The sequence below is a fragment of the Vombatus ursinus genome, unplaced genomic scaffold, assembly GCF_900497805.2.
Source record: "Vombatus ursinus unplaced genomic scaffold, bare-nosed wombat genome assembly UNPS02014812.1, whole genome shotgun sequence".
NCBI classification, from domain to species: domain Eukaryota; kingdom Metazoa; phylum Chordata; class Mammalia; order Diprotodontia; family Vombatidae; genus Vombatus; species Vombatus ursinus.
This window is the reverse complement of record NW_020954590.1, coordinates 34,540,669-34,562,745: the sequence shown is the minus strand read 5'-3', so window position 1 is coordinate 34,562,745 and position 22,077 is coordinate 34,540,669. Positions and strand designations below refer to the sequence as shown.

Sequence of the window (22,077 nt, the reverse complement as noted above, 5' to 3'; positions counted from 1 at the left end):
ACATACATTGTCTTCTCCAGCCAAGGTGGCCTCCTTGCTATTATTCTCCTGTTTCTATGCCTTTGCTTTCATACCTACAATGCATTCCTTCCTCATCTACATCTCAGAATCCATAGCACAAAGTGTCACCTTTTAGAGAAAGCCTGTCCTGCTTCCCCATAGTTGTTGGAGCTTTCTCTGAAAATTTGATTTTTTTTTAATTTAAAAACTTTTATATTACATTTTATATATCTTATCCTCAAGCCTCCCATAGCATCCCTCCTCTCTCTCAATTGAGGATATCACCTAATACTTTCCCCTCAAAATTGACAAGAACTCCTTCTTCTTCCCTCTTCTGCATCTCATATCACTCCTTCTTCACCCCTATATCCCATGAAGAGAGAGCCCTTCTCCTTGCCAAGGCCAACTCCTCTACAGACATCATCGATTCCACACCCTCCCTTCTTTTCCAGCAGATTGTCCCCACTATCATTCTCATTCTCTCCTCAACCACTGACTCTTTTTCCAAACCACTTACAACACCGCCCATGTCTTCTCTACCCTTAAAAAAAAATCTCACCTGATTGACCAATGCTGTTAGCTATCACCCTACATCTCTCTTCCCCTGCTTGGCTAAACTCCTCAAAAGAGCAACCTACACCTGCTGCCTTCACTTCCTCTTCTCTCATTCTTTTTTAAACCCTCTGCAGTCTGGTTTTCAGCCCCATCACTGAAACTTGGGCCATTTTCTCCAGTCACTTAGTTTCCAAATCTGATGGCTTTTTCTCAATACTCATGTTTCCTCTCATGTCTGTAGGTCTGTTGATGTACGTGATCTTCTCCTCTTGGATACTGTTATCTCTTTGGTTTTCGAGACACTGCCTTCTCTTGGTTTTATATGATTTTATCCAATAGTCTCATTTTTTTTAACAGATGAGGAAGCTGAAGGTCAAAGAAGGTAAACATCTTGCCAAAAATCAACCAGATAATAAGTAGCAAAGGTAGGACTTGAACTTAGGTTTTCTGACTCACCGTTTCCACTCCATCAAGCAGCTTCACTAATAAATATTTGAACTGAACTTAATTTAAGATATATTAAAAATCTTCTGGTAAATTTCCTTTTAAAACATAAAGACCAACTTAGAGACAGGAAGGGGAAGGTACCTGTTGAGAGCTGATATGTATAGGTTGCTTTAAAACTATCCAAGTGACACTCTCCAAAAGAGGTGGAACGGTAAGGGAGCCCGGGTACGTCCAGTAGTCCCTCGATGGAGGAAGGAGAGTTGTTGGGTCAAAGTTGGTGAAGCGGATTTGTTTACCCTGGAGATAGGGAGAGGCAGAGAAAGAGAGAGAGACACAGGAGAATGAAGAAAGAGAAGAAGACAGAAGGACATCAGAGAGAGAGAGAGAGAGAGAGAGAGAGAGAGAGAGAGAGAGAAATTGAGACCGAGACTTTTCTGGTTACCAGGTGATACCTTTATTAGGAATGCCAAAGACATAAAAGAAGTATTTGGCCACTAAATAAATATGTAGTATAGTTAAAACAACTTATTTTTGTTTTATAATATAGCATAGTATAGTATAATATAGTATAGTTTAACCATACTATATAGTTTATGTAAGAGATTATATAAAGTACATATATACACACATATAAAGTTTATATAGTTTATTACATAAACTATATAACATGGTTTAACTATACTAGTATTAAACTTTATAGTAAAGTACAGTATAGTTAAATTTACTTAAAAATCAATATTTCATTTTGTTTGTTTTATTTAAGCAAATAAATCATGGTTGCCTTTATAGAAATGTTTTTTAAAGCATGCCCACAACAATTAAATGTGTAAAGCTCCTCCAACAGTGGGGCCATTATAAATAATGAGATTCATCATTTATTCACTTACAGAATCTAATTAAGACTCTTATCACACTCTACAAAAGAATGGTAGTAATGGATCATTTCTCATTTATGGCCAAGTATATTCCAAGCTGCTCTACATCTACACTATTTTTTTTCCTTTTAACTATCCTTAAAAGAAAGCAACATGAATTAGCAGAGAGGAAAGTTCTAAAAGTGTCCATCTAATTTAAGTTCATTTAAGAATGTTCATCTAAAGCATGGCACTATCTACTTGGCAAAACAGGTCATTTACCTTTTCCTTAATGGAGTCCAAAATATCAGTAATTTTCTGCAGTTGTAGATTATGTTCACCAATCTGAAAAATACACAATTGAAATGAGAATGTAGTTCCCCAGGATTACACATGTGCCATAGTAAATTTCAGATATCAATATCAAATTCTCTGTAAAGCAAATGTAACCCAGAACAAAGAGTGATTGTTCACGAAGTAATAAAGTTCTCATTTACCTGCTGACCCTATCATACCAGATGAGGCAGAACAATAAGATGATGTTACACTATTACTTAGCCAAACAGTCAGTTTAGTTTGAATCCAACATGCACTTCTGTTTTTTTTTAATGAGTCACCATGGATTGATAGAATTAATCTAAAAACTCTGAGAGAAGCCTGATGCTCCATCCTCAGTCATGACACCTTCACTGTTCAGCCACGATATAACTTTCCAGACCATACTGGCTACCACTGTAGTCAAAATACTGGGCAATGTATCCCCAGATTTCTGCTGATAATTTAGGAACCCAAACTGATATTTTCAAGATGCAATGGAAGATGCTTTCATTTTCATGTATGTGGGTGGTAGGATTTGGGGCTTTTTGTTTTCTTTTGTTTTAACTGAAGTGAAAATGACCTCAGAAACATGACTAACCTTCTGGGTCAGAGACTATGAGCATTACCCTAAATAAAGGATATACAGATTCTTTAGTTAGGTCATGCCACTATCAATAGTTAGCTACATTTCCTGAACCTACTTTTTAAGGCAATGGTGTCTGGTACCTCAGAACCCCCACTCCATGCAAACTATCTAGATGTGGATGTTGAAAAAAAAAAGAGTTGTTATACTCAATATTCACTTGTGCCTTATCTGCTCTCTTTCTTTCAATCCCAGGTACCCCTTCTCCCTAGCTGTGTTATGGAGTCTTAGACAGGGCAAAAGTACTGTCCTTATCAGAGCAGGCTGCATTGTAACCCAGGACAACCATGCTAGTTTCATAGACATCATGATGATAAATGTTAAAGATACTTGTCTGATTGAATTCTTTGGATGAAGAAAAATGCAAAAATATAAAAAGCCATTCTATCTGTTTAGAGGAACTGGTACTATCCACTGCTATTCACTCTGGGAATTCAAAGCGTGGGTTTTTACTCTTGGCTAATCTTTTGTATAATGAGGCTTAGCTAGCAAATGACTTATCTTCTTAGGACCTTGGGTCCTATCCTTTTAACCTGTAAAATAATTAATAGGTATCAAAGGTGCTTTGAAGATGTTGAATGAAAAAACTATAATACAAAAGATTTTTAATTTAGTTTTGAAAGGGAAAAAAAGTAAACCTTAAGTCTAGTTCATTGTTGAAAAATGATTGGGTGCCTACCTTGTGTATGGAATTCAGATGGTATTTGCAGATTCAATATTAAAAATGAAATCAATTTGTCCTCACCTGTAAAAAAATACCTAAAACAGCCAATCCATCAGGTTCATGAGCTGCCTCAACAAAGCTAGGGTACTTGTCCGAATTCCAATGAACCACATGGAGCTAAAAAGGAAGGGCATAATTTCAAATAGTAATAATAACCACAATTAAAAACATGATAAATTCTAATTAATTATATAGCATGCTATGTATATTCATACACATAACTGATTCTTCAGGAACTGGCAGACTTTTATCCATTCCAGATGAAAAGCTGAAGGCCAAAGAAATGAAATATCAGTGTTGCATAATGCTGAGGGCTGGAAGATGAAATAAATTATAGTCTGAACTGCCCAGTTAAGCCTGCCCTATAGCTTCCTACTGGTATCCTTGACCCCACCTTCACTATGTCCATATGCTACAAACTGCTGACAGAGTCAGTCTGAAGTTCCCCCCAGAAGTCTCCTTTTGTCATAAGTGGTGCTGAAAGCTGAGCGGATGTTCTCTAGACCCAGTGTTTGAGGCCTAGACAGTCTAATAATGCCTTGGTGAAATAAGTGGCCATAGACCCAGGGTTACTGAGAAAGCCCTTCAGGAACACTGTTTGTACTGCTCTGCTGTACACAATAACAGTTCCTTTGCTCAGTGGCTAATAATATCCAACATTCTACAGAGAGAGTTTCACGTAGAATGTTAGAACTGTAAGGGACCTTGCAGATCACCTATCTGATAGCTCCTCAGGATCCTTTGATGAATCTCTGATGAAGCATGTCACACTTGCTAACCTTGGGCATCCTACAGGGCTCTGTCCTAGACCCTCTTCTCCCTCTACACTATTTCACTTGATAATCTCATCAGTTTCCAGTATTCAATTATCACCTCTATGCTAATGACTCCCAGATCTACTTATCCCGCCCTAGTTTCTCTAGTGATCCTCAGTCCCACATCTCCAATTTCCTACTGGATATCTCAAACTGGTTGTTCCATCACATTTTAAACTCATCATGTCCAAAACTGAAATGACCTTTCCCCTTAAACCTCTCCCTCTTCCTAACTTCCCAGTTACTGTTGAGGACACCATCATACTAACCCAGGTTTACAGCCTGGGCATCAAATTCGACTCCTCATTCTCTCTCACCCCCCCCTTCCATATCCAATCTGTTGCCAAGACCTGTCAATCTTCCTTAGGTAACTTCTCCTGTATATGCCCCCTTTTCTCCCCTAATACTGCCACTACCCTGATTCAGGCCCTCCTCACCTCACACCCGGACTACTACAGTACCCTGATGACTGATGTCACTGAAACAAGTCTCTGCCTATTCCAGTCCATCCTCCATACAGTGGTCAGAATGTTCTTCCTAAATAAAGTGCAAGTCTGATCATATTACTCCTTTTCCCCCACACTCAATAAAGTCCAGGGACTCCCTATCACTTCCAGGATCAAATGAAAAATAAAAATCCTCTGTTTGGCATTCAAATCCGTTCATAATCTGATCCCGCCACCCCATCACCTTTCCAGTTTTCTTACACCTTACACATCCTTCCACATACCCTTGAGATCCACTGACAACCTACTTGCTGTTTGTCCCACAAGACACTTCGTCTCCTAACTCTGCCTGTCCACTGGCATAAGAATATTTTCCCTTTGCATCTTCACCTCTTGGCATCCCTGGCTTCTTTCCAGTCCTAAAGAAAATCCCACCCTCTACAGGAAGCAGGACAAAATTCAAAACAATTGGGGATGACCCGGGATGCCTTGGCCTCTTTGATGTCTGACCAACAGGCTCAGCTTCAGCCATAGTTGTGGTATCTTGTCTCTCTCATTAGACTGTAAGCTCTTTGAGGGCAAGGATTGTCTTTTGCATTTCTTTGTGGCTTAGCAAAGACAGTACCTTGCACACAGTAGGCATTTATTAAATATTTATTGACTGAATGACTGACCTAGGCCAAAGCTCTCATTTTACAGATGAAGAAGCTGAGGCCCAGAGAGACAAACTGATGTAAGATATATATGTGTGTGAGTGTGTGTGTGTGTGTGTGTGTGTGTGTGTGTAACGAAAGCATGGAACCAGAAGAGAACTTGGTTTTAATCCTCCCTTGGCTCTTATGAGCTGCATGACCATTAGCAAATCTCTAAACCTTTCTGTGACTCAGTTTTATTATAAAAAATACCTACAGTCAGTCAATAAACATGTATGAAGTGCCCACTACATAGCACGCACTGTGCTACAAGCTAGGGATACAAAGAGATGCAAAAAGACAGTCTTTGGTCTCAAGGAGCTCACAGCATAATGGAGGAGACAATATGCAAAGAATTAGGTACAAAGAAGATATAGACAGGGTAAACTGGAAAAAATCAAAAGAGGGAAGGCAATGGAAATAAGAGGGATCAGGAAAGACTACCTGTAGAAGGGGGAATTTTAGCTGACACTTGAAAGAAGCCAGTAAGGAGATCACTCCAAGAATAAGAGAACAGCCTCATAAGGCCCAGCTCAGAGCTGTGAGAATTAAAAAAGGCAATGTATATAAAATACTCTGTAAACTCTAAAGCACTGTGTAAATGGTCAATATTATTATCATAAACACAATAAATAAGTGTCAAAGAATTAAGAAAAATAATTCTGGGAAAGCCTTCAAATTCAGTTTTAAAAGTTAAGAACAATCAGGAAAGGGTGAAGAAAATTCACCTCCCTTCTTTCTTTGCAGAGGTGGAGGACTACAGGTATGGAATATTGAATAGCCTATTAGAAGTAGCTGATGATGTAATCAGTACTCACAGAGGTAACACATATACTAAAATTGCAGCGATGCAGAGATGATTAGCATGGCTCCTGAGGAAAGATGATAAAAACTTTGGTAAATGTCGTGTATTTAGGGGGAGCACGTCTGTAGTTTTTATATCCACACTGTATGTCCTGGGGACTTGATGTCCATAAGGATGAACTTTCATTTCTTCAAAGAGGGAATCAAACATATGCAGGAAGATTCAACTACAAAAGGTAGTAAATTGTTGTTTCAACTTTGTAAGGGCTTAGCCTCTCAAGACCACGAGAATCTTATTCTTGCCATGTTGGTAGAACATTTCATAACGGGCAAGGAGACGTGTGACATAGTCATCTCTGTCTATTCCCAGGAGGACATCATTTCAACATGGAATGCACCTACCAGTGACACTCTATTTTGAATGTAATTTACCTCCCAGCATCATTAAAGAATATAAAACATAACACTGACAGCATCAAAATGACAGGCAGACCGAGCCCCCAAAGTCTCCTGTTTCATAACCTCTGGAAAACATAATCAAACACGCCACGACCCTATCCCTTTTGGACTGGCACCATCGTCAAAGCTGGAATCATCAGTCTCTTGCTCTGTTGTGCTTCCTGGAAGACACTTCTGTCCCCAAACAACAGGAGTGGAAGAATTTTTTATGTTTTAAGTATATGTTGACATAGCTTCAGCAGCAGCTGAGATGAGTTGATAAATGATGCTGAAACAAAAAAAGTAGCTGATGTATTAGTTGCTTCTTTTTTTTAAATCTTTATTACAAAAGATAGTTTGCTGGGCAGGGAAAGAGAGAAAGATATATTTGGAAATGAAGAGGATATAAAAACAAGTTATCATTCATTTTTTTAAATGAAGAGCAAACTGAGATGAAAAAGAAAAGTATACCCCCAAACCCAAAGCCTGGGTCAGTAGTAATAGTAGAAAGGACTGACAATGCTAGAATGTTGAGAACCACGAAGGTTTTATATACAGCCTGTCCCAAAAGTCTTAGTGCGGTTTTAAGCTTTAAAGCTTAAGACTTTTGGGAGATTGAAAGGGAGAAGAGAGAGAAAGAAAAGAAGGGGAGATGAGGAAAAAAAGAGGCAGAAAAGGAAAGGAGAGAGGAGAGGAGATAAAGATATCACAACTTCAAAATAATACTCTCTACAAAGCCTCTTAGAGGAAGCTTCCTGACAGTGCTTTCCTTTTAATGACTTAGACTCCCTTCCACCAACCAAATTTGACTCTACAGAGTATGGTGCTAGAGGGCAGTTCTGCTGTATTTATACTTTTTAAAGGAAATCAACAATTTAAATTCATAATAAAAGTCTTGTTCTGTACCATCTACAAGTGACAAAAGGAAGCTGCTAGAAAAGCCACTGGAAATTCTGATGAGTCCTATGACCACATGGTAAATGTCGTGTTGGGTTGTTGGATAAACAAAGAAGCCTAAATACATTGCACAAGTGAAACAAAATACATTTGGATCATATGAGACACACAGATAAACTCAGAAAGGGAGAGGCTAAGTGGGAGGTCAAAATTCTTTAAATGTTTTGGCACCGATATAGAAGTTTACTTAGTAAGTGATAACATCAAAGAGTTAACAAGGAAATAAATAACTTCTTTATGGTCATAAAAATAAATAAGAGTATGTGAATGAAAGACAGCTACTTCTGGGTATTATACTTTGGTTTCTCCCTCAGGGAAAAAAATTTATGACATCTTGAAGGGGAATAGGAAACAATGAGAAACATCTTTAAAAAAAAAAAAAGCCTCTCCCTCCCACATACCTTGCTTAACTTGTAGTAACACAGCCAAACCAAGCTGTATGATATAATTATTACCATACAGTGAGTCAAACCAAATGACAAGTTAGAAAGCTATTCTAATCTCAGTGTCTTTTTTAAATTAATTAATTAATTTTTAGTTTTCAACATTCATTTCCATATGATTTTGAGTTCCAAATTTTCTCCCAGTCTCTCCTCTCCTCTCACTCCAAGGGGGCATGCAATTTGATTTGGCTCTACATATACATTCATATTGAACCTATATTCATATTAGTCATGTTGTAAAGAAGAATTAGAACCAATGGGAGGAACCACAAGAAAGAAGAAACAAACAAAAAAAGAAAAAAAGAGAGAGCAAATAATATGCTTCAATCTGCATTCAGACTCATAGTTCTTTTTCTGGATATGGACAGCACTTTCCATCATGAGACTTGGAGATGTCTTGGATCCTTGCATTGCTGAGAAGGGCTAAGTCTATCAAAGTTAGTCATTGCACAACGTGGCTGTTACTGTGTACAATGTTCTCCTGGTTCTGCTCACTTCACTCAGCATCAGTTCATTCAAGTCTTTCCAGGTTTTTCTGAAGTCTGCCTGCTCATCATTTCTTATAGCAAAATAGTATTCCATTACATTCATATACCACAACTTGTTCAGTCATTTCCCAACTAATAGGCATTCCCTCAATTTCCAATTCTTTGCCACCCCAAAAAGAGCTGCTATAAATATTTTTGTACATGTGGGTCCTTTTCCCATTTGTGTGATCTCTTTGGGATACAGCCCTAGAAGTGCTATTGCTGGGTCAAAGGGTATGCACAGTTTTTACAGGCCTTTGGGCATAGTTCCAAATTGCTCTCCAGAATGGTTGGATCAGTTCACAACTCCACCAACAATGCATTAGTGTTCCAATTTTCCCACATCTTCTTCAGCATTTATCATTTTCCTGTTTTGTCATGTTAGCCAATCTGATAGGTGTGGTGTGGTACCTAAGAGTCGTTTTGATTTGCATTTCTCTAATCAATAGTGATTTAGAGCATTTTTTCACATGACTATAGATAGCTTTAATTTCTTCATCTGAAAACTGCCTGTTCATATCCTTTGTTCATTTATCATCTGGCTAATGACTTGTATTCTTATAGATTTGACTCAGTTCTCTATATACTTTAGAAATGAGGCCTTTATCAGAGACACTGGTTGTAAAAATTCTTTCCCAGTTTTCTGTTTCCCTGCTAATCTTGGTTGCATTGGCTTTGTTTGTGCAAAAAAGCAATTTAATGTAATCAAAATTATCCATTTTGCATTTCATAATGTTCTCTATCTCTTGTTTGGTCATAATTCTTCTGTTCTCCATAAATCTGACAGGCAAACTATTCCTTGCTCTCCCATGGTATCAGCCTTTATATCTAAATCGTGTATACATTTTGACTTTATTTTGTTTTATGGTGTAAGATGTTGGTCTATGCCTGGTTTCTGCCATATTATTCTCCAGTTTTCCCAGAAGTTTTTGTCAAGTAGTGACTTCTTATCCCAGAAGCTGGAGTCTTTGGATTTCTCAAACAGTAGACTGCTATAATCACTGACTACTGTGTCTTGTGGACCTAACCTATTTCACTGATCCACGACTCTATTTCTTAGCCAGTACCAAGTAGTTTTGATGATTGCTGCTTTATAATACAATTTAAGATTGGGTATGGCTAGGCCATACCATCCCTAGCATTTCTTTTTTTTAATTTTTTTTTAAGTGGGGCAATTGGGGTTAAGTGACTTGCCCAAGGTCACATAGCTAGTACATGTCAAGTGTTTGGTCTGAGGCTGGATTTGAACTCAGGTCCTCCTGACTTCAGGCCAGTGATCTATCCACTGCGGCACCTAGCTGCCCCATCCCTAGCATTTCTTTTCATTAATTCCCTTGATATTCTGGACCTTTTGTTCTTCCAGAAGAATTTTGTTACTAATTTTTCTAGCTCTATGAAATAACCTTTTGGTAGTTTGGCTGGTATGGCATTGACTAATCTTAGTTTAACGAAAAAAAAAATCAAGGATTGTTTTTTCCCAACTGAGAAGTTTTCAATACTTTTCAAATTATTTTCAATAATAAGACTATTCACCTTTGCTTTTAGAAACCAATATAATAATGGTGAATGAAATTATGTTTGCTTTGCTTAGAAAACTAAGCTTGCAATCACAATTTTTGCTAAGTGGAGTTTTCATTTGGGTGTTTCTTTCAGGAAGTTCCCAGTGTATTCTTCCTACTTCTGCTTTGTCCTCTGGTTCTAAAAGATCTGAGCAATTTTCTCTTAAATTTTCTTAAAATAGGATGTCTACATGGCTTTTGGGTTACTCAACAATTCTTGAATTTTTTCCTCCATCTATTTTCCAGGTCAGTTTTTGCTATGGCATACCTTACATTTATGTACACAATACACAATGGCTTTTTGTTTTCTCATTCTTCTACCCCACTTCTAGCCTTTGAATTTAAAATTGGGGCCAGACTTTGAACATTTCTGAAGGGAATATCTGGGCTGATCCTGCTGCTGCTTTTCGGAGGGTTTAAGTATAGTGTTATCCCAGGATCTCTGGGATAGACAGTTCAGGTTGAAGACCTGGACACTTTCAGTGCTCCCAAAGTGGTCGGATCCAAGGCAAAATCTTATACTACCCTCCTGGTAGGAGTTCTGCAAGTTCCTGACTTGGGTTTGGTTCTGAGAAACAGGTTCTAAACAATTTCGTTATTCAAATTATTCAAAACTCACAAAACTAAATAAGTACAAGAGAAATGTAAACATTTAAATTTTCAAAAAAAATTTTGTTTATAGTATTTATATTTCTAAAGTTACTGAAGCTAAAAATTCTGCCAAGACTTTTGGGACACCCTATATTTAAACTGTATCTATCATCTCTTTTTTTCAGAGGCGACACCACTTTTCAGTAATATTACTGACATGCAAAAAAAATAGTGAAGAGACCAAGTCATGCCCTGGTGTCCTTTCAACACCTGAATCTAAATCTATCATTTCAAAACTTGATGTCTGAAGATGTAATCCTACTTTAATGCCTTGTGATGGTGTCTGGATTCTTGTTGGCTCTGCTGCTGGAGCTCAAGATCCAGCTGGCCTTTATAGACCAAACAGCAACCAACAGTGTCAGCTTTCTGAGAACCAGTGCAGCTTAGTGCAGAGAGGATCATTATTGGTAGGCAGGCCACAAGAGGATGAATGATTTGGCCACAACCCAACTAACAACGGAAAAAATAACTGGCCCTCAGTGCAGGCCCTCCCCTCACATCTTTCATCTGTGTTTTGACAGAGGCAGAAATGGAAGCAGCATAGTACAATAGAAACTGGGTTGGAGTGAGGGCCAAGATATCTGAGTTTGAATTCTGGCTCTGCTACTTGCCATTTATGTTGCCTTGAGGGAGTCATTAAACCTCATTGAGTCTCAGTTTGATCATCTTTAAAATAAGGAGGGTAGTCTCTAGACCTCTAAGGTCCCTTCTAACTGTAAATCTATGATCTAGCTAGGTGGGGGCAAAAATGATCAAGTATCCCATGAATTGGTGCTTTCTCATGAAAGAGATGCTACAAGCTAGCCAAAGTGGGGCTGAGAGCTAAATCTAAAATATAGCAGATTGCTAAGATGACCAATTATCTCATGAAGTGGTGCTTCTTTTTGTCTTAGGTTCAGGATAAAACCAACTCTGGCAACTCTTTAATTTTCTTTTCCAAGTAGGAACCTGTGAGCTATCAAGTGAGATAATATTGTAAAGCACTTAGCACAGCGCCTGGCATATAGCTGGTGCTTAATAAATGCTTGTTCCCTCCCACTGGTGCCCTCCTCCTCCCCCTCCCCCATCCTTCTTTTCAAGTGTAACTCCTATTTTGCACTCTGGTCTCATTTACAGTGAGAATATTAAGATTGATAAGTGATATGATTAAATTCTTCTGCTAGTGTTTTCATGATTTTTTTAGGCCTTATATCAATATTACTTTAACTTTTGGTATTATAAATATGGGATACTTGTCCAGCAAAGAAATGTACATACCACTGGAGAAACTGAATCACTTCAATCACCCTTATCAGTCTTGACATGCCTACTATAAATTAGGGGTTCTTAACCTTTATTGTGCCATAGATACTTTTGGAAGTCTAGTAAATAGCCTATGGATTTCTTCTCAAAATAATGTTTTAAAATGCATAAAGTAAAACACATAAGAAACCAATGATACTGAAATACTGTTATCAAAATATTTTTTTAAGTTCAAGGAGCCCAGATTAAGAACCCCTGCAATAAATTAAATCAGAATGCAAAAGGAAGCTACACCAGAATGGAAGGATGATTAACAGACAGTACTTTGAGAAATAAATAAAGGAAATAGCATAGTTGATTTTAGCCTGCATTTAAAGGTGACAAGAAATTCCACTTTCTAGAATATTTAGTCATCTTGTATTTCAGAGCTCTTGATAAACATTTGTTTAAAAATAAAAGATCATCAAAAACTCTATGAGTAACTTGATAAGGCCCTCCAAATTAAACAAACATATACCTTAAAACTCTTTGACCTCAATGCAGCAGTGAACAAAGGGAAGAATGGCATACTGAAAAATGTGGCTCAAGAATAACAAAAAATGAGCAAAGACTTGTAAAATACACAGCAGACACACAGATATATTAGGAATATATATTGAGATTATTTTCTTCAAGAAGAGGGTTGTTAAGCCCTGGGAAATTTAAACAACCAATAACATTCCCCCTCATTGGATCTTAGAGCTACAGGTGTAAGAGATCTCAAAGGTCATCTAGTTCAATCCCTTCATTTTACAGATAAAGAAACTGAGGCCCAGGGAAGTGAAGTAATTTGCCCAAGGTCACAGAGACTAAGCACCAGGGTTGGGATCTAAATCTGTGCTCTCTCATTATCAATTGAGATAATATAATATTTGTAAAGCATTTAGCATAGTGCTTGGCACATAACAATCACTAAATAAATGCTTGTTCCCCTCACTCCCTCCCAGGAACTGTACTTTCCATTACATCATGCTGACTCCTTTCTCCACCCAAAAAGTGATCATCTCTTAACAAAGAGGAAATAACTGGCTACAGAAAGTCATTTCCAAACCAGCCCCATGTACTGTCAGCCCATCAACTTGTTACAGCAAAGATCAAAATCAAAGCCAAATCAGAATGTAAATCAAAAGATATAGTCAAGATGGACTAACCTCATTTCCCAAGGAAATTTAACCAATGTAAATCAATAGCAACATAGTGAAAATGAAAAGGATCAAGACATCAGCCAGTGAATACCTGATCTTGACAAGTAGACAGAATAAGAAAGACAAAAGCAACACCAGTTAGAATATAAACTTGTTTATAAAATCGTACAGAAATGGGCTGGGGAAGTATATGAGCAGCACAGTCTCATCAAATATCAAGAAACAACAAAAGGAAAAACATGCCCTCAGAAAGCTTATAAAGAAATTATTAAACAGTATCATCTGCAGAGAATTTGAGGTTAAAACTGGAAGACAGCAGACAAAAAAAGAAGCAATCTATTGAGATAGCCATAAAAAAACCGGATTCTATCAATGACAGAAAAGTCCCTACATTTAGATTCTAACACCACAATCCTTTATATGCTGTTTGAAGAAGTAGAACCTGAACTAAAGAGAACAAAGATGAGTTAAAGACACCAACTGAAGTAGGGCAAGTATACACAGAGGAGTTCATGCTGAAGCTGGTTAGATTGTAAAGTCATCAAGGAATCAATTCTCAAAATATCTTAAAGAGTGAATGATGCCAAACTTGCAGGGGAGAAAAATCATGGATGTTATTACTACTGGGAAAAAAATTGACTAAGAAAACATCAATAATGATCAACCCATATGACTACTTTCCCATCCCTACAAGGTTTTAACGAATAGAATCTAAACAATAATTAAGGAAGAACAGCCTAGATGAATGCTGAAGAAGGGTATTAGTAAGCTTTCCCAAATGATAATTCAAACAATGGACCAAAAAGTGCAGAAAATTAAAGATCATTTATCGAGAGCTCCTCGGTCAAAGACCATAGATTAAATGAAATAACATACACGCAGTGCTTTACAAATCTTAAAAATGCTATATAAATTCTAGCTATTGTTATTATTATTACTACTGGAAGGGACCTCAGAGAGCATCTAGTCGCACCTCCTCATTCTGCAGATAAAGAAAATGAAGTCCAAAGATATTGAGCGACTTGCCCAAGGTCACAAGGGTAGAAAGCATCAAATATCCCACTCTGACAATTGTTTATTGACTACAAAAAAATGTATTCAATGGAGCAAAATGCTGTATAAGTCCTCTCCTCCAAAAAGCTGCCCTCCAAGCACATGTTAAAAATTACCCACAAGTGCTTGAAAGTTGGAGCTTGAAAGATGTCAAGATAACTTTGTTACGTAACTTGCTGATTATAGACATTAGGTTAAAAAAAAGGGAACAGAAATACTTTTTGCTTTTGTCATTTGTCTTTTTTTTTGGTATTTCCTTTTATCATGGAGAATGTCCAATGCATAATCCAAATGGAAGAGTGGTTCCCTGTAGGAAGCAAGATTCCCAAGACATTACTGCTTACAGAAGACATTTTGCTTATTGTCTCAAAGACTACAACATTGAAAAGCCTCCTAAATGAAAACCATAATTACTCAGAAGAGTTGGTCCTAACTATCCACACCAGGAAAGTCAAGAATGAAGACTTCCAATATCCAGACTATGATATGTAGTTGGATTAACACCCTTTTGAGTTAGTTAGTCCATCAGTACATCTATGGTGGATTGACACTGTAGATGAACAATGAACTGGGCCAAAAATCAGACACAGTTGGAAGAGAAGGAGTTAAATAACCTTGGCAAAACTGTGTAGCACTTTTAATGACTTCTTCCTGAAACAAAGGGCCATTAATTTAAACACCAATACTCTTCCAGTGATGTTTTATGTCTATGAGTCATGGAATACCACGATTTCCATAGTAGTCTATTGAGGGGTCAACCAAAGAGCAATGTAGATTTACCTGGTTGGCACAGACAGTCTGCAGCATATTAACAATGAAGAAGTGTGCAGGAGAAGTGAGGTAAAAGATATAATCAAGGAAATACATGACCAGAAAAGGAAGTGGACTGGTTATGTGTAGCAAGAGAGATGGAAAAACCAGTGGACAGGTCAGGTGCTCCCTGTAACTATGTATTCTCAAGAGGTCTATAAGAAGGAACCCAGAATGCAGATTGGATTCTCTGTTCAGTACTTACATGAGAACATGGACAAGTCGCACAAGAGGTTAAGGTGTGGATGGGTTGAAATCTGTACTTTTGGAGGGAGTATCCACAATAAAAACAAGTGATGTAATCTATCTGGAGATTGTTCTCTGAAAAGCTCTATACAATAAATCATGTACAGTAAATGTTTATAAATTTTACTTTTTAATGTAAAAATAAAATATTTCTCTTTTTTTTTGGTCTGGGTACATAGTTCAGACACATGACTTCAACAGTAAAGGAAATTCCACCAGTGTAGATCAATAATTCATCTGCAACTTATAGCCCTAGAGAGCTGCCTGGGGACATTGAGAGGTTAAGTAACTTGTGCAGTCACACAACTAGTATATGTTTGAAGAAAGACTTGAACCCAGGTTTTCCAGACAACCCTCTCTCCACTAAGCTATGCTGCCTTTTTATTAACTTCAAAATATTGTGTTCTTGTATGAACCTTCTTCAGGGGGTAGTAAAATATTAAAAATTATTAATAAACAGTAATAAACAACAAACTACTAATAAAATGCTTGTCACCTTTCTGAGAAGGTACAGAACCAAGACTTGTTTTGTTGTGAAGAATAGGGCCATGAGATTTTACCAAATATCAGGATATTAAGGTTTTCCCACAGAAAACATTCTGCCAATAGAAGCAAACTCTGCTAAGTAAGAGTTTATTGGCTGATTACAAAAATATAAGGTGTGGCCATAAATTAATGAGGCAAAGTTATGTTTATTTATAGTTTATGGAAATCAGAAATGGTCAAAAGAAGCCAGAGTTCAAGCCTAGAGACAGCATGTTAAATCTTAAAAACCATGAGTTGTAAGCAAAGTTAGCATCTAATTAGGTGACTACACACCACAGCACAATGAACTCAAAGAGGATACTTGACCTGAATATTAAGAGATCATACCAAAAAAATTAGGAGAGAACAAGATCAGGTACCCAGTCTAGAACAATTGGCTGGGGAAAAATATTTGTTTCAAATACCTCTGATAAGGGTCTGATGTGCCAGATAGACAGCAAACAGAAATAATTAAGACCAAAAGCTATTCCCCAATAAATAAGCGATCAAATGATAACAAACAGCACTCGAAGGTATTATTAAAAACCATATGAAAGACTGCTCCAAATTGCTAATAATAAGAAAAGTACAAATCAAATGAATTCTGAGATTTCACCAAACAACCATAAAGCTAGTTGGCAAAGAAGTTTAAAAGTATCAATAATCAATGTTGGAGGTCTTGTAGGAAGATAATCCCATTATGCACTGCCAGTAGAGTTGTAAATTAACACAACCCATCTGGAAAGCAACTGGCATTATGTAAAGAAAGTAACTAAAGCGTCTATGCCCTTTGACCCAGAGATTCTGCTACTGGGCACATACACCAAAGAGGCTAATGGTAAAAAGAACGGCCTCACATAAACCAAAATTTTTCTAGCAGTATTTCTGTGGTAACAAATGGAAATAAAATAGAAGGTCTTCCACTGAGGATGTGCTAAGTGAGTTGTGGTACATAAATGTAATGAAATATTACTATGCTATAAGAAATTATTAAGAAGATGAATATTGAGAAGCATAGGAAAATTTATATGAACTGATCCAGAGTGAACTGATCCAGAGTAAAGTAAGTGGAACCAAGAAAAAAAAAATACAATAACTCCAACAGTGTAAATGCAAAGAACAACACAATCAATAATGAATGTTTTGAAATCATTATGATCAAGCTGGGCTCCAAAGAAGAGATATGAAAAAATATCTTCTCTGCTTCTTTGCAAAGGCAGGAGACTATGGGTGTGCAACATTATATACAATGCCAGACCTTTTCAATGTGTTGTTTAGTTTTCCTTAACTTTTTTTTTCTTTTTTTCTTCTTTGTTATAAGGCTAGGGAAAGGGGGAAGGATACATTGGGAAATGTAGACCATGTAAAAACAAAAGATATCAATCAATAAATTTATTTTTAAAACTTAATTAGTAGCTAATGTGAATTAGTAATTTCTAAGGTAAAATGCTCAGATCCAGATAGCCACACCAATGCTTCTGAATCATCTGAAAAGTTCAAAATGTCCAAGTGCTCTCTAACTCATTTTGGTTGTAACCTAACACCCACCTTGACCCCAACCCCCACGCCTTTCAATTAGATCACAGGCGTAGAAATTCAGATATCATTTAGTTGAATTCCCTCAATTTACAGATGATAAAACTAAGGCCTACAACAGCTAAGCAATTACCTATAGTAATACATATATCTATTTATCAAGCTTCTTCTACCCTTTGGCTTTCTTCATCTTTCTTATTTATTTCACCATTAAAGTAACCCAGGAAACTAGGTGCTAAAGTTCATTTCAATGCAACATTAAGCTTTCCATATCTTTCTTTTTAAAGAGAGCACCTACTACACAAATAATTAGGTACTTTATAGAACAGATGCTAAAAAGAGTGTTAGTATTCTCTAGTTACATACATACACATACATATATACACATATATATCTATACACACACATAATTATAGTAAAGAGAGTAATTGTCAGAACTTTCTGGTAGGCAGGAAAAATATCCCTGAAAGATTATGATATGATTCCATCAGTATTTCTAATTGAATGAACCTGGATTTCAAGTTACACTTGTAAAGGTATAATGAATGTGTAGTATAGGAGAATTCATACTTTTCTGAGAGATGAAACATTTTTGATAGCACATATTTAATTTGCAAAGGTTAGCATCCTACTATACTTTAATGCCTGTGTTAATTATGGATAAGACCGGCCTGAAACAAAACAAAATCAGGTTCAGTTTTGGTGTCCTCTTTCTCCTCTCTATAGACACCCTATTAAGGACTTTTAAGCTGCCCTAGTTCCTTCTGTGACAGAGGAAAGCAAACTAGCTCATGTTACCGTAGTACCCCTTCTACGAACATCTGCATTGTATTTTTTTAATAGACTGCCCAATAAAAAGTAATACTTTTAAGTTTTACTGATATCTTTTTTTACCAAGCATTTTTCAATATAATATCTACCCATCCCTAAAATGAACCTTTTCATGTAATAAATTAAAACTATTAGGCTAAACCAAACACAGCAACCATGTCTGACCACATGTGTAACATTCCCCACTTACTGCCTTCCACCTCTCTACTGAGAAGGGTTAAGTGTGATTCATCATCTGTCCTCTAGCACCAAGACTAGTCATTGCATTTAATCTAAGTTTGGCAGCCATTAAGCATTGAATAAGCATACGTACATATGTTATGTTTTACCTCATGGCTCAGGTTAGAGCAAAGACTCAGGCTTGAAGATTTATAGGAAACTGGCACTTTGGAAGGTATTACAAGCATGAGACTTATCAATATGAGATCCAGCAAGCAGGCAAAATCAAAGCATCTGAGCTCGCATGCGTGCGCGCACGCGCGCGCGTGCACACACACACACACACTCTCACTCTATACAGTAATACAAAGATTAAGCCACACATACAGAGCCAGAGTCACTCACTTAAGAAAGGCAAGATGTGTATGGTATGAAAGATTTGAGTGGCAGTACACAGTAGGAGTGGGATCTGAGGAAGTTTTATACTTTAAATATGGGTTTGGTTGAGAATAGGTTAATCAATGCTAGATATGGGAAGGGGCATTCCTAAATCAGACCCAGATGTGGTGAGGAAATTCCCAGGGTTACTTATTGATACCACATATGGGCAGGGGAGTTTCCTAATCAGGACCAGAAATTGGGTGAGAGCTTGAGTTGATAACTGGGGACCCCTGGGTCTTCTGCCACAGCTCCTTGTGTAGGCCAACTGCCACTGTCCAATTAGGAGCTATGATCATTTACAGGTTTGACACTGGGTCAGAATGAGTAAGGACATGAATGTATATATGTATGTATCAGCATCAGAGCTTGTTTTCAGAGATAGATGAGGCAAAGTTTTTTTTACTCCACTCAACATTTTTCCTCTTACTCCAGGTAAGAGTTCTTTTATGATTGCCTTTATTTCTTGTTTGGTTATAAATTCCCATCCCCCAATCTAAGTTGGAAAAAGCAACTGTTCTCAAATGTTCCATGGGTATATAGCCTTTTACATTTAAGTCACTAATCCATTTGCCATTTACTACGGTATGTGGTATAAAATACTGATTTAAACTTATTTTTATTTAATTTTTCCAAGAGAGTTTATCTAACTTTGGGTTACTGTGCTCCTCTGCTTTGGGGGTCCTGCTTATGCCTTTTTTTTGTATCCCTAGCACTTAGCACAGTGTCTAGTACACATTAAGAACTTAGTGAATGCTTGCTGATTGACTGCCTATCTAGTGTCAAGATACAGTTAGGAGACATCCTATTTTCTAGAGCTAAGGCCCAGCAAGCAAGCTGTGCCCTGAGCTTGGCCTAACAACAATCCTTTGCACTCACCCTCTGGATGATCTCAGCCACAGCAAAATCCCAGAATTATTCCACATAATTATTGTATTGCTTTGACCAGCACCAGGTGTTCCCTGAGCCTGGACAAGTACCTGCAGTCTGGTCATGAAGACCTGCTATGAATCAAAGTTGTTTCACTATTGTTGTTTTCCCTCGTAGTCAGGGCTACAAGCTCTCTGTGAGGCCATTGGTTTAAGTCTGAGATTTGCCCAAACTAAGGCATGGTCCCCCCCCTGCGGGGGAGGGGCCCAGAACAGGTATCTAACTTCCCTCTTTGCTTGCAACCTGTTTCCCTTACTGTAGAATATAAACTTCTGTCTTAGTCTCTGCACAGTTGTTCTTGCCTGCTCTGTCTGTTCAGCTCCAGCCTTCGCAAGCAAGTCCAGTTGACACTAGTCTGATCTATTTTTGTATGTTTTAACCTATAGATAGCTTTTATCTAACTGCTTTATAGTATAGTTTAAGATCTGATATTAGGCCCCTTTCATTCCTTTTATTATTATTATTTCTTTTGTAATACTAATTTTGTTCTTGCTAACATATTTTGTTATTATTTTGTCTAGTTTCATAAAGTAATCTCTAGAAAATTTGATTGTTACAGCACTAAGTCTATGAACCTATTTAAGTAGTATCATCATTTTATTATATTGACCCAGATTAACAATGAACAATAAATATTTTCAATTACTTACGTCTTCCTTAATTTTTATAAAGATTATTTTGTAGCTTTACTTATATAAGCCCTGCATGTGTCTTGGTAGGTTAATCCTAAATGTTTTAGATTGTGCATTTTGAATTATTTTGAATGGTACTTCTCTATCCTTTCCTCTAAATTTTTGTGAGTACTATATAGTGATGCTGATGATTTTTGTATATTCATTTTTGCATCCTGCTACTTTACTGAAGCTATTAATCATAACTCATTGTCCAGAGTTTTCTAAAGCATTATGTCCTCTAAAAATAGGAATAACTTTGTCTTCTCCTTGCCAATGTTTATGCCTCTAAGTTCCTGGAGAGGGTGTTACCTAACCCAAAAGTAAGAATACTGGAATTTAAGGCGCTGTGGCACCGGGATTGGGCAAGAAACTCTTCTTAGTTACCCCTCAAGTCATACCAAACAGGTAAATAACTTCTCTATAGTCAGCCCTGAATACATTAGGTAAATACCCTCTCCATATTCAGCCCTGAATATATATTCAGGTGTCTTACCTCTGCTGCATATTTCACTCCGTCTACTGCATGCTCAGAGCCCTGATCGTCAGTGGAGCCCCAATGAAGGTGAAATTGTCGTAGCCTGTAGGTTCCAGTGAGGGGACCTCCACTCAGAACTAAAAACCAACAAAATTTGAATTGTTAACAAGAAACAGCTTTCTGTAATCTTGAAGATCAATGATTTAAAAGGCTATGGAGTCCACATAGTAACTTTTTAGAAAACAAGAAGGAATGTTTTTCCCTGTTTAAATACAATGGAAGCCAAAACAGGTAGAGGAACTGAAAATCAGAAATCAGGAATCCTCAAGCCTGAACCAAGTCATCCTGTCTGAACTTTAGTTTAGTCCTCTAAAAATGATGCTTTAAGGTCAGATCTCTCCTCTCTCAGTGAGATGAAAGGCTTCCAAAGCATTTCTTCCCTCCTTCTAGTAATTCTGATGGAAACACATCAGTAAGAAAGATACACAGTCATAGCAAAATTCCCTCTTCAAAAAAATTAACTTTGCTATTAGGTAATATTTGGTCCCCTTGGGGAAAACACAGAGAACCAGAGAACTTCAGGACCCTGGAAGAACACTGTCATCTAGTTCAACCTCCACATTTTACAGATGCTAAAGCCAGGGCAATAAGATGCATACAAAGGAGATATACAAAAGCTTCAAAGGTTGAAGGCAGTCTTAATTGGTCTCCTCACAACTACTCTTATCTTGAGCAGACTTAAAAGGAAATGGGAGTAATGAAGATGGAAGAGATGGAAACAGCATAAGCGCTATTGAGCCCCTGTCAAAAACCATTTCTATCAGTCCAATTGTGAGACAGAAAGTTGGCAAAGAATTCAGCTAAAACCATCCTCCTCTTATGATGTCACAAGGAATCAAATACAATGTGCCACACTTGATAATGGAGAAGTGTTAACAGAAGTATCAGGCTTAACTGCATACTAGCAGAAAGAAGAATCAAAGAGCAGAAATCTTATTTTTCACCTGAGACATTTTCTTCTTTTTGCTTCACGTGGGAAGGCAGGAATTGCTGTACAGATCTACTTTGTTCTAAGTCACTTTTCCCTTGCTCAACAGGACT

The 22,077-nt window shown here is 37.3% G+C and overlaps 1 protein-coding gene and 1 non-coding gene across 3 annotated transcripts in view; one reads left to right on the top strand and one right to left on the bottom strand.

Annotated features, from left to right (window-relative positions):
- Window positions 1–22,077, bottom strand: part of LOC114054222 (carbonic anhydrase 13) — a 54,725-nt gene that overhangs the window by 12,232 nt on the left and 20,416 nt on the right. For both annotated transcript variants that reach the window (XM_027877397.1, XM_027877396.1), the window contains exons 3-6: window positions 20,995–21,113; window positions 3,563–3,658; window positions 2,139–2,201; window positions 1,144–1,299 (exon numbers count right to left, since the gene is read on the bottom strand). In XM_027877397.1, coding sequence (XP_027733198.1) covers window positions 1,144–1,299; window positions 2,139–2,201; window positions 3,563–3,658; window positions 20,995–21,113 — 434 coding nt within the window. The remainder of the gene's footprint in view (window positions 1–1,143; window positions 1,300–2,138; window positions 2,202–3,562; window positions 3,659–20,994; window positions 21,114–22,077) is intronic.
- On the top strand, window positions 6,305–6,408 carry LOC114054343. Its single transcript, XR_003570466.1, has one exon. It is a non-coding gene; the product is annotated as a U6 spliceosomal RNA (small nuclear RNA).